At 43.7% G+C, this 13,446-nt stretch overlaps 1 protein-coding gene across 2 annotated transcripts in view; it reads right to left on the reverse strand.

The window, feature by feature from the left end:
• The window catches only part of SVEP1 (sushi, von Willebrand factor type A, EGF and pentraxin domain containing 1), a 127,606-nt gene that overhangs the window by 67,900 nt on the left and 46,260 nt on the right, over positions 1-13,446 (reverse strand). For both annotated transcript variants that reach the window (XM_083482095.1, XM_083482096.1), the window contains exons 9-17: positions 12,043-12,172; positions 9,901-10,008; positions 8,060-8,191; positions 6,555-6,749; positions 4,239-4,360; positions 3,540-3,648; positions 2,221-2,412; positions 1,708-1,941; positions 118-279 (exon numbers count right to left, since the gene is read on the reverse strand). In XM_083482095.1, the coding sequence (XP_083338221.1) occupies positions 118-279; positions 1,708-1,941; positions 2,221-2,412; positions 3,540-3,648; positions 4,239-4,360; positions 6,555-6,749; positions 8,060-8,191; positions 9,901-10,008; positions 12,043-12,172 (1,384 nt within the window). The remainder of the gene's footprint in view (positions 1-117; positions 280-1,707; positions 1,942-2,220; positions 2,413-3,539; positions 3,649-4,238; positions 4,361-6,554; positions 6,750-8,059; positions 8,192-9,900; positions 10,009-12,042; positions 12,173-13,446) is intronic.

Here is a 13,446-nt window from a genome sequence, read left to right on the forward strand (position 1 = left end):
AATAAATTCTAAATATTATTAAAATATTTAAAAAGCAATTTTTTGCAGTGTCTAAATGAAAAACTTACATCTTTAGTTGCTTTTTAAAAAGGTATTACATGATTGCTAACCTCTCACCTTTACATTCTGATATACTTCTGGCATGGAGATATTCAGTGTAGCTAGCAGAAGGGCAGTTCTTACATTCCAACTGCCCTTCCTCATCTTGGTACGAACCAATCCAGCAGCTTTCACATGCATGGTGTTCCAGGGAGTAATAAGTCCCCAGAGGGCAGTTAACTGTGATTTAACCGGACAAAAGAAAAGTTATGCATGGAAAATGTAATGAAGATCTTTGTCTACGGTAGCTGCTGACCACAGCCCAGTTCTCACAAGCAACAGAAAGCAAGGCAAAACCCGTGTCTGAACTACACCAGCCAGACTACAGGGGGGGGGGTTCACATAGCTGAATGCTCCTCCATTCAAACATTTCCTACCTGCAGAAAAGCCATATGAATTTGGCTGAAGGATGAATTAACTCATCCATTTCAGCTGATCTATGAACGCACCACAATACAGATAATATAATGTTTGCAATCGGGCTTCCGATTCCAGTCTGCCTTAAAATGGAAGCAGCTCCCACGACAGCAGGAGATTTTTGGCAAATAAAAACAAGGATGATTGATAATAATAATAATAGTAATATTATTACTAATATAACAATAATTTATTATTTCTACCCCACCCATCCGGCTGGGTTTCCCCAGCTACTCTGGGCAGCATTCAACAGAACATTAAAAACAGAATAAAATTCCAAACATTAAAAACTTCCCTAAACAGGGCTGCCTTCAGATGTCTTCTAAAAGTCAGATATTTGTTTATTTCCTTGACATCTGATGGGAGGGCGTTCCACAAGGTGGGCGCCGCCACCAAGAAGGCCCTTTGCCTGGTTCCCTGCAACCTCACTTCTCGAAGTGAAGGAACCGCCAGAAGGCTCTTGGAGGTGGACCTCAGTGTCTGGGCTGAATGATGGGGGTGGAGACGCTGCTTCAGGTATACTGGGCTGAGGCCGTTTAGGGCTTTAAAAGTCAGCACCAACACTTTGAATTGTGCTTGTGAATTATGATTGAGAATTATCCTTGTAAGCCCCCCCCCCACAGGGACAGGGGGGATGGGCTCCACTTGCAGTTTGTCTCAGTACCTGGCTCTCGCTCCGGCATAGAGTGCGGGAGGCAGGGTGGCGCTGAGTGAAAAAGCACTTCGCCTGCCAATAGCCCCCCAATGCCGCCATTAAGAAGCAGAGGTTCTCCTGTTAATTAGAGTTTAATTTGGACTAATGTACGAGCGCGTGCTAGAAAAGATGAGATCATAAACTGCGGAATTGAAGCAGCTGAAGGTCGTTAAGGTTTGAACTTGAAAGAAGACTTCATTTGGTGTAATATAATGTTTGCAGTCACATAAGCAGCACTGCTGTACAATGAAATGGTACATAGGCCATAGCACTGAAATATCCAGATATATCCAAATCTGCACACAGAAATTATGAAAATTTGCCTCTTTCACATTTTTTTCTGTTATAGCGGAAAGAGGGGATGGAACAGCGTTATTGAAAACTTTGCCACCTGTTAAGATTCTATCACGCTTTCTCAGTTCTCGAAAGCAGTAACCTTTCTTTTATTTACTGCAACTAAGGTCAGGGAAAAAGACTTAAAGCTGAATTTTGCTTACCACACATCCGGCCTCTTAGGACAGAGCCTGGCCTGCAAAACAGGAAGGCCTTTTCAGCTTCTAGTGAGTTGGCGTCTGCTACGAGCAGTTCAGAAGAAAACTGAAAAGAATACATTGGATCCTTACTGAGAGTTCTTTTCAGCCTGTTTGTGATAGTCTCTAGTGTTTTTAGAAGGCGCTGTTGGTTCTCCGATTCCAGTGTATCATTTCGTTCATCAGGCAATGGTACACTAGCTGGGATTAGGGAAAAAACAAAAACAAACAAACCTCACAAAGGCTTGAAAATGTTGACTCCCGCAACGCCATAAGTCAGAGCAGGCGAGTATAAATAATAATAATAATAATGCAAATATGCAGATTGTTAGACACCACTCCTGAATATCATGGCAAAAGGAAAAGCCACTCTTAAAACTCACTCGAAAATCTCTTGTTTTTATACCAGGCACAGTATGAAATATTACACCTGATTAGCAATATTTTATACAATAATGAAAAAAAGAGGGTTCTCCTTACCAGTTATATTAAAAACCAACTTTATTTTGTGGTCTGATGTAGGCACATTCATTTTTTTGTGCCTTTTGACCCGGGAGTGTGCCACATTCACCGAACCAGATAGTGGGTTAGGTTTCTCTTCTTCAGGAACTGCCTCAAGGAAATCATCGTACGAATAATCTAGCCGATTTGCTCCACCCCAGCCACCGGGACCTGGCAGTCATTAGTATGAAGAGGAAATATCACAATGATAATAGAGCAACAACTCCCAAGGATGCCAACACACACGGATGAAGCACTGCTAAATGGTTGAAAGAAGAAAACGAAAAGACCTCATTGCATGTAGAAATCTGATTTGACTTCAGAACATGTATCCAGCAGAGGTAGGGAACCAGGCAGAGGGCCTTCTTGGTAGTGGCACCCGCCCTGTGGAACACCCTCCCATCAGATGCCAAGGAAATAAACAACTACAGTGGTACGTCGGTTTAAGAACAGCCCTGTTAACGAACTATTCGGTATATGAACTCCGCAAAACCAGACGTAGATGTTTTGGTTAGCAAACTTTACCTCGGTCTACGAACGGAAGCCAAAGAGTGGAAGGGCACCGGCGGCGGGAGGTCTCATTAGGGAAAGCGCACTTTGGTTTAAGAATGGCTTTGGTTTAAGAACGGACTTCCGGAACTGATTAAGTTTGTAAACCGAGGTACCACTGTATCTGATTTTAGAAGACACCTGAAGGCAGAGGGCCTCCTCGGTGGTGGCACCCGCCCTGTGGAATGTCCTCCCATCAGATGTCAAGGAAATAAACAGCTATCTGACCTTTAGAAGACATCTGAAGGCAGCTCTGTTTAGGGACGTTTTTAATATTTGATGCTTTATTGTATTTTTAATATTTTGTTGGGTGCCACTCAGAGCGGCTGGGGAAACCCAGCCAGATGGGCAGGGCATAAATAAATAAATAAATAAATAAATAAATAAATAAATAAATAAATAAATAAATAAATATTTGGCAATGCTTGCTGCACATTATTCTGAAATGAATTCAACAGAGCGCCATAACTGTTCTTTCAAAACAAGAAGGAAAATGGGAATTTGTAGTGAAGGAAAAGTTATCTACTCTGAATCATATCTGCAAACATGACCCCCCCACACACAACCCCCCCCCACTACCCCTCACTTTTCTTTGTCCAGGGCTCAAACATGTGTTTGCAATGATTTGATAGACCCAAATCGAGATTTGCTAGATGGATCAGTACATCTTCAGGACTGCTGAATGTTCCCTTCTTATTTAGGCTATCAAGGAGGTTTAGAGCTAGTGAGCAGCAAAATAATTCACTTACCAATTGCAAAGCCATTTTCATAGTCATAATTATATTCCAAGCAATGTTTCTGTGGCAGATCCTCCAGTCTGCAGTCAATGTCATCGACATCATTGCAAAACGATGGAACCTATGAGCCATGATTTAAGAGTAACAGTGAAAACACTGGGCAGGAAACTGCCTGATTATTTCTGTAAGGTGAAGTCCTGTGCAAAGACTTCTACTTGCACAAGGGGGCATTCTCCCCTCTCCTCCCCCAGTGCCACCCCAAATTGCCTCTGGGGGAATTGAGAGAAACCCCCCAGAATAGCACATTCCATCTGGCAAACTGTAGTGCTTTGCATGGACAGAACAACGCATAACAGTGCAATGCTAAAATCTACCTCTTAATTTAAAATAGATACAAAGCTTTAACTTCCCAGCCATTACCCAATTAAAATATTATTTTCCAAATAAGAAATAACTGTTCCATCAGCCAGTAGCTTTCATAAACCGAAAGGTAGGAAACAGGCTTGGTTTAGGAATATAAACGCATCTTATTCAAACGGTACCAAGTATTACAATTATTAGACAATTATCTGAACTATAGAAAATTTACTCCTGAAATTAAATATTGTCGCTCTGCTGTACATATTGTGTGCTCAACATTTCAAGGGCAAGCAATTCAATTCATGAAATGATAATAATTACTTTTTAAAGGATGGTGCATTACTAACCCACCATTTTACCAAGCGCACTCTGAAAAGCGTCCCCGAAATTTTTAAGAAGGTTGCTGTCATCACATCGCGTTGCTTTGTACAGCATCTCAAAGGATTTGAAACCATGGTTTGCCAACCGATTCACTGAAAAAAAGGGTATGGGAGGATTCTTCGTTTATTTAAACGATTCATATACCACTTCCAAGCAGTGTACAAAAGAGATTTTTATAAAAATGATAAGCCAGTTAAGAAGATTATATTTATTTATACCCCCACTCCCCCCCATTGGTGGCTTACAGATAAAACCAAGAATTGCTAAAAGTGTGTGGGGAGGGAGAGACATTAAAAAAACAAATAAACATTAATAGAATTAAAACTACATGCACATATAAAACCTGTTCAAAACATACAAATAATTAAAATGTAAACAGCACAACACTAGCCCTTACATTAAAGGTAAAGGTAAAGGGACCCCTGACCAGACCCCAACCCCCAGTCGTGACCGACTCTGGGGTTGCAGCGCTCATCTTGCTTTATTGGCTGAGGGAACCGGCGTACAGCTTCCAGGTCATGTGGTCAGCATGACTAAGTTGCTTCTGGCAAACCAGAGCAGCGCACGGAAACACCGTTTACCTTCCCGCCAGAGTGGTACCTATTTATCTACTTGCACTTTGACGTGCTTTCGAACTGCTAGGTGGGCAGGAGCAGGGACTCAGCAACGGGAGCTCACCCCGTTGCGGGGATTCGAACCGCTGACCTTCTGATCGGCAAGTCCTAGGCTCAGTTAAAAGCCTGTTGGAACAATAACGTCTTCACCTGCCAATGGAAGGACAAAAAGGTGGGAGCCAGTCTAGTTTCTCCAGGGAAGGAGAAGTTTCTCCAGAGAAGGAGAGTCTGGAAGCAGCCACCACCAAGAATGCCCTTTCCCATAACATGAGAAAAGTTTACTTTAAATAAGTACTTACTTAACACTTAAAAAGCTCACATATAACAAAAAAAGTCTTCACCATGTGCCTGAAGTTAAACAGAGCAGTAGCGAGCGGCTGGAGGGGTGCTGTCTGAAAAGTATGTTAGCTTCGTTTATACCAAATTTTGTTAGGTATTTTATGTCAAAATGGATAATTTTCTGGTTTTGTTTCCATAAGTAAGAAGTGAAGAAACTAGCTATAATGAATAACTTGTATCTGACTACTATCAGCAAGTATGTAAGAATTACAGCCGTACCTCGGATCTCGAACGCCTTGGCTCCCGAACGATTGAAACCCAGAAGTGAATGTTCCGGTTTTCTGAACGATTTTCATGAGACGAACATCTTGCGAGGTTTCTGATGGGCTGCAGGAGCTTCCCGCAGCCAATCAGAAGCCGCGCTTTGGTTTCTGAATGTTTTAGAAGTCAAACGGACTTCCAGAACGGATGCCATTCGACTTCTGAGGTATGATTGCATTCCAATCACATATTTTGGCATGTTCACATGACACACTAAGCTAAACCATGACTTAGTCCAAACATGGTTGGCTCCTGAGGAGGAAATCATGGCCACTTTGTTCCTTCTTGGGCTGTTTAGGAGTAGCATCCATGGTTTGACTTAGCATGTCATCCAAATCTTGGGCAAGGCCTCTTCCTTATGGTTGTGAGCCAAGGTTAAGGAGAAGAGACTTTAACTACAACCCATGTCTGGATAGCATGCTAAGCCAAACCCTGACCTAAAAAGACTGGGAGGAGAAAAGCTGGTTATGGGGGTCTCCACTGGGAGTCAGCATGTTCACACATTCATGGTAAACCAAAATCTGGTTTAGCATGACTTGCAAACCAGGCCAGTATGACACTGCCTGCAATCCTAAGCATGCTTCCTGTGAGGAAGTAAGTGGCTAAAGGTATTTGTTATAATAATAATAATAAAAAACCCAACATTCCAAATAACCGTGCTTTGAATTAGGAGTCATATTTTTGCAATTTAGAAGGAAAGTATTTTGCTGACATTTCAATATTTGCTTAATAGCTAGACATCTAATCCAGTTCATCCCCTGTGTGTGTCACTGAAGAGGTTAGCAGGAAAGGGAAGATAAGAACTCTCCCAGGGGTCTGGAACAGCCCCTGAATCTCTGTTAAATAACACAGCACCATCTTTTTCGTTGTGGAAACAGAAATAATTCCAGCAATTCCTCAGCTGTTAGTACCTCAATCCTAGCTGTGGTTGCTTGTAGGTTTTATTAGAACCAGGACTTCAGACTGAAGCCTAGGTTTCTTTTAATATAATGCCCAGTTCCCAGTTCCTGTATCACTTAGACAAAGAATGCACTAGGTCCTTGGAAATCAAAATACATAATATAAACCTTACGAGAACAGTCAGGCCATTCTGTAGAATACGGTGGATTCCAGATACCATCTGTGTAGGCACAATAGTAATTTTCATTGGAACCTGATGTGAAGTCATATCCAGCCATGCAGCGTAATGTGCAATTAACTCCTGTCTTATCTTCTGTGCATATAAAATCCCCGTTTACTGGGGTAAAGGGGATTTCACAAGGAGAGCCTGGGGAAGGGAAAAAAAGAGAAAACAATAGAGGAAGGCTCTTGTGCTTCCTCTTGGCATTAAAAAATGCAAACCACCTTTATTTTGGATATTGAGCCTGTGGTACACAAGGATGAGCAGACCCCCACCCCAAAGTTCTGTACAGTGGTACCTCGGGTTACATACGCTTCAGGTTACATACGTTTCAGGTTACAGACTCCACTAACCCAGAAATAGTGCTTCAGGTTAAGAACTTTGCTTTAGGATAAGGACAGAAATCAGGCTCCAGCGGCACGACGGCAGCAGGAGGCCCCATTAGCTAAAGTGGTGCTTCAGGTTAAGAACAGTTTCAGGTTAAGTACAGGCCTCCAGAACGAATTAAGTACTTAACCCGAGGTACCACTGTACTTTGATTGCTCTGTGATCTTCTTCTCCTCAGTTCCACTCCTCCTGAATTCTCCTCCTGGGAGAATTTCTAAAATTAATTCTGGAACTGGAGCATGTGAAAATTCCCACAACCTAAGAGTTCATTTGCATCTATCTCTTTCCCTCTGTATAGCACCCATGGGTGCAAATTTCTAAACACAGCAACAAAGGAATCTTGATGCGATTGTATGTACGATTGCAGCAAGAGTCTTTTTCTGCAGTGCTTTACCGATGTGCACAAGCACGCCTGCACATTGTCAAATCACCCCACACAAAAATGTTGACATAGCTGTACGTATGGTGGCATCAATATCACTATTTTGTTCATTGGGGAGAGAAAACAAAAATTAACCAAAGGAGCTTAAAGTTATGGCAGACTGCGCTCTCTATATAATCCAGAAATTAAAGCAACAACATCAGATTTAATGGAAAATGTGGAACTCTTAAGTACAAAAGAGAAATTCAGAGGAGGAGAATTTTTGGAAATACCATAAACTATATAAGTTTTTTAAAACATATCATTTCCAAGAATCATTTAACATAACTTCTTATCTTATACAATATTTTAGACTTCCGTCAACAACCTCTGATGATTTCCTGTTCTTTTTCACTTGTTCAGCATTTCTTAATTTCTCTATTACTCTTAATTATCCTTAACTAATAGTTCTCTTCATAGTCTTTCTTGCAATGTTTCAATTAGTCCTCCTTGCAGAACTAGCCTAATCTGCTCATTACAACTGCTTTTCAAATAATTCATATATTTACTCCAATCTTCTAAGAATCTCTGATCCCGCAGGTTTCGAATCCTTCCTGTTAATTTATCTAATTCTGCACAGTCCATTAATTTCAGGAAATACCCATAAACTGTGCAAGCCATTTTAAATGTAAGCACCAACAAAACCTACCTCTGATGACTATGTGGAGCTCACAGGTCCGGTTATTTCCTGAGGAGTCACTGGCAGTATACTGAACCACTGTCTCTCCTTTGGGAAAAATATCTCCAGGTGAGTGACTTTTCGTTATTGTTAAGACCACACCTAGAAAAGCCAGAGGAGAAAAAAGAAGAAGTAGACACCAGTCCATTATTTCTGCCTACAAACCGTAGTCCTACCAACCTGAGTCCAAAGCCATTGTTCTGGGCTTTAAATGCTTGAAGCCCGATGGCACCGGATTTTACTAAATCCCAATGAGTCCTATGAAACGTTGGAAAATGTTTTTTGAGGGAACGTTCTTCAAATGCTTAGTGCGGTATAACCAAGTCTCTAATTAATTTTGGTCGTAAGAACAGCGTGGGATTGTGGGAATATGACTATAAGCTGTTTAAGAATGCTTTATTACCCTATTTTGGGAACCCCTTTGAATGTATTCCAAAGGTTAACTAATATATAATTATAATGGCTTGTAGGAGGCTGCAAACAGAAAGCCTCCTTCAACTGACACATGGGGGAAAAAACCAACAGATGAACCTGGTGGAAGAATGGGGAGGGAAGCACTATTAGCAAATTCCCCCCTCCCCCTCTCTCTACAGCCTCCTGCACCACCTCTGATGTTGCTCTGGGGGGTCCCTCGGCCTCTGGAGCAGATTTTTGGAGAGTATTTTGGAAAGCTGCCTCCAAGGGCCTTCAGAGGGTGGGATTGTCCCACAAACAGGACTCTGCCCCAGAGTTGCTCCCTCCGGTGAGATCTAGTTAGCATTCAAGCCATTATGCCAGATTTTCCATTCTCATGCTAGCAAGCATTAAGAGTAAATGACATAAAGGCAGCATTCATTCTCTATCAATTAGTAAAAAAGTAAAGGTAAAGGACCCCTGGATGGTTAAGTCACGTCACAGATGACTCTGGGGTTGTGGTGCTCATCTTGCTTTACAGGCTGGGGGAGCCGGCATTTGTCCGCAGACAGTTTTTCCGAGTGATGTGGCCAGCATGACTAAGCCACTTTTGGTGAACCAGAGCAGCGCACGGAAACGTCATTTACCTTCTTGCCAGAGTGGTACCTATTTATCTACTTGCACCGGCGTGCTTTCAAACTGCTAGGTTGGCAGGAGCAGGGACCGAGCAACGGGAGCTCACCCTGTCGTGGGGATTTGAACCGCCGACCTTCTGATCGGCAAGCCCTAGCCTCTGTGGTTTAGACCACAGCACCACCTGCACCCCCTCTATCAATTAGTAAAGGTAAAGGGACCCCTGACCATTAGTTCCAGTCGTGACCGACTCTGGGGTTGCGGTGCTCATCTTGCTTCACTGGCCGAGGGAGCCAGTGTACAGCTTCCGGGTCATGTGGCCAGCATGACTAAGCCGCTTCTGGCGAACCAGAGCAGTGCACGGAAACACTGTTTACCTTCCCGCCAGAGTGGTACCTATTTATCTACTTGCACCGGCGTGCTTTCAAACTGCTAGGTTGGCAGGAGCAGGGACTGAGCAACGGGAGCTCACCCCGTCGCGGGGATTCAAACCGCCAACCTTCTGATCGGCAAGCCCAAGAGGCTCAGTGGTTTAGACCACAGCGCCACCTGTGTCCCCTCTATCAATTAGTACTACATATTAAAAGCCTTATCTTGAGATTACATTTCTTCATGCTTGCCATGATATTATTTTATTTAGAAAGCACCTCCAATGACCAAATCTCATCCAAATGTAAACAAAGCTAGCCCACCCCATCACAAAAGTTTGCAAAATGATTTATTTGAGGCATTTTCACTCTCTTTTTTAAAATCTCTCTCTCCCCCCCGAAATCATAGCAGCTTACCTGAGTTATCTGAAAACTGTGGTTCATCCCATGTTACTCTGTACTCCTTCTCAGTCCCCTGAAGTGGTGGTGGGGATCTGCACTTATCAATTACTGGGGGTTCGTTGTCTAAATAATTTAAAGGCAGAAAAGGAAATTTGATCACAAGGGAGCAGAAAGAAAGAAAATATTAAATGAGAACGCCAAGAGATGCCATGCAAGTTTAAGATAAGAGCTCCCTGCGGACTACATGAGTCATTAGAACAGGAAACATAAATAACTTTGTATCAATAAATGCAGCATGGATACATCATGTTTAAGGCTACAATAAATGCATTTGAAGAGCTGTCACCGAAACTCCATTAAAGTAGACGTTTAGCTGTTCCCCACTGGCTCTCTGCTGCCAGATACTGAGCAGACCATGGCTGGGTTTTTCTACTGGCAAGAAGCTGCATGAAATTAATGGGGCCAGAAGTTCACTGATGCGAGCTTTCAACTTCAGACATGTGTGTTTAATAAGACTATTTGCCTGATAAGAATCAGAAGAGGGCTTTAATAGCAATGGAATATTGGGCTTTCTCTGCAAACATAAGCAGCCAGACCACTTCTAGATTCCTTTTCCATATCAAACGACTGGGGCTCTCAACCGAGCCATGAGACCGCATCCACACCTATGTCTCGCTGCAATCTCACAAGGCCTTATGCGCAAAATCCTACCAACTGAGCCACAGGAACTCCTTACATCAGGCCAACGAGGCCCAGCGAACAGGAGGGGGATGCGCTACATCAGAGAAGAAACGCTTGCTTTCCAGTGGTATTACCATAGAATCATAGAATCATAGAGTTGGAAGAGACCACAAGGGCCATCGAGTCCAACGCCCTGCCAAGCAGGAAACACCATCAGAGCACTCCTGACATATGGTTGTCAAGCCTCTGCTTAAAGACCTCCAAAGAAGGAGACTCCACCACACTCCTTGGCAGCAAATTCCACTGTCGAACAGCTCTTACTGTCAGGAAGTACTTCCTAATGTTTAGGTGGAATCTTCTTTCTTGTAGTTTGGATCCATTGCTCCGTGTCCGCTTCTCTGGAGCAGCAGAAAACAACCTTTCTCCCTCCTCTATGTGACATCCTTTTATATATTTGAACATGGCTATCATATCACCCCTTAACCTCCTCTTCTCCAGGCTAAACATGCCCAGGTCCCTTAGCCGTTCCTCATAAGGCATCGTTTCCAGGCCTTTGACCTTTTTGGTTGCCCTCCTCTGGACACGTTCCAGTTTGTCAGTGTCCTTCTTGAACTGTGGTGCCCAGAACTGGACACAGTACTCCAGGTGAGGTCTGACCAGAGCAGAATACAGTGGCACTATTACTTCCCTTGATCTAGATGCTATACTCCTATTGATGCAGCCCAGAATTGCATTGGCTTTTTTAGCTGCCGCGTCACACTGTTGGCTCAAACCGCTCTGAGCTCCTTTGTTAAAGGGAAGGCTGGGCATGCAAGCCCAGTGCTGGAGAGATGGAACACATTTTCCCACTCCTCACAAGATATAAAGAGTGCTCGCCAGAAGCTCGGCTCTGCCCTCGCTGGTCCTGGAAGGATCCTTTTAAAAAGTCCCATATGCTCAGAGACTTTGTGCCTGTTCATTGGGGGAGATAGGAAGCCCAGAGGACTTGTTCTTTAGATGTCCCTTTTATGAAGAGGCACATAGTGAGACCATTGATCCCCTGCTGGTGAGGCTTGCTGACCTCCCGGAAAAGCAAAAATTTGACCTTTTCCTGTTAGGCAAAGATAATAAAATGACCCGGATGATCGCCAGATTCTGTGTACAGATCTGAAGGCGCAGACCATCCCCCGACCCAAACTAGTTCGTTAAGAAAATCCCCAAACTCGGTTCCATGGGTGACTCTAGGTCATCTCTCTGAGGAAGCTTATCTTAAAGTTTTGTCTATACACTTATTGCCTTCTCGCAGCGAGGAAACTGCCAGAAGGCCCTCGGTGCTGGACCTCAGTGTCCAGGCAGAATGATGGGGGTGGAGACGCTCCTTCAGGTATAGTGGACCGAGACCATTTAGGGCTTTAAAGGTCAGCACCAACACTTTGAATAGTGCTCGGAAATGTAGTATATACACGGAAATGTGTATAATTTTTCTATAGCACTCACCAATAACTTTGATGCTGAAAGTGCAGCTTGCCTGGTTCCCAGTTCTGTCCACTGCCGTATAGGTGATATCAACTTCTCCAATTGGGAAAAGGTAAGGGGGAATAAAAGCAGGAGTCACCTGAATCGACACCTGTGGTGGGAACAAACTTTTTAGTGGTGCCTGGGACTTCAAATATTCTACGAGGAGAGAGGAGGGCATGGGTTTCTTAGAGCTGCAGTGCTCGAAGCAGCCTAGGGGCAGATGTGGAATGACTAAGATGTCCCTTTGCCCCACACTAGACTTCCACTGGAGTCTGCAAACTGCGCATCCACTGTCTGTAAAAAAAGGCTATGCTGTGTGAAGCTTGAGCCTTGATCACAACTGCTCTTTACTCAGCTCCTTCAAGCATTAGACTAAGATTTTGCTGTGCATAGTTAAGAAGACAAGATCTGCTGCTATGCACTTCATTCATGAAGCCTGCGTGCGACTCTGCTGCACACGGGGAAAAGAAAACCTTTGTAGAATGGTGAAGCAAATCCCTACAGTTTTTTTCTTGTGCAGAAGTCATAGACAATGTTAGAAATCCTTCCTCCTTCCACAATAAAAGTGAACATATTCAGATGTTCTCTAATCAGTGGCCTTCCTCTGTTGATGTATTGGTTAAGTAGCCCGCTAAAATGAATTAGTCAATTACCGTATTTTTCGCCCTATAGGGCGCACTGGCCCATAGGGCACACCTAGATATTTTTTTGGGGGGGGGAAATAAAGGGGAAAAAATTGTTCCCCCCCCCCAGGCACGGGGCTGGGGCGGCGGAAGCCCGAGCTTCCCCTGACCCCAGCCCCCAGAACAGGCTGCTATCCGCAAGCCTTGGGAGCCCGGCGGGAACTCCCATGGGCTTCCAAGGCTTGCGGATAGCTTCCTGAAGCCTGGAGAGCGAGAGAGGTCAGTGCGCACCGACCCCTTTCGCTCTCCAGGCTTCAGCGAAAGCCTGCATTCGCCCCATAGGACGCACACACATTTCCCCTTCATTTTTGGAGAGGAAAAAGTGTGTCCTATAGGGCGAAAAATACAGTAATAATCAGCTCAACAAAGCCAGAGGAGAAAGTGGTGTGTGTCTGTAATGCTCTTGATGTACAAAATGGTCATAAAGGCAACAGATTAGTTGAACCATCTAGTAGTTCCCCCCCCCCCTAAAGCTGTGTTTTCCAAACTTGGGTCTCCAGCTGTTTTTGGACTACAACTCCCATCATCCCCAGCTAGCACGACCAGTAGTCAGGGATGATGGGAGTTGTAGTTGTAATAAATACGGGTGTGATAGTCTGATGTATGCATACTTATTTGAAAATAAAACTACTTTATTTTGAGCCGGTATTTGTGTGTATTCATGGCATTATTTGCAGACTCAGTAGATGGCAGTGTGGTG

Source organism: Podarcis liolepis (assembly GCF_965112155.1).
Source record: "Podarcis liolepis genome assembly, chromosome: 17".
NCBI lineage: Eukaryota > Metazoa > Chordata > Lepidosauria > Squamata > Lacertidae > Podarcis > Podarcis liolepis.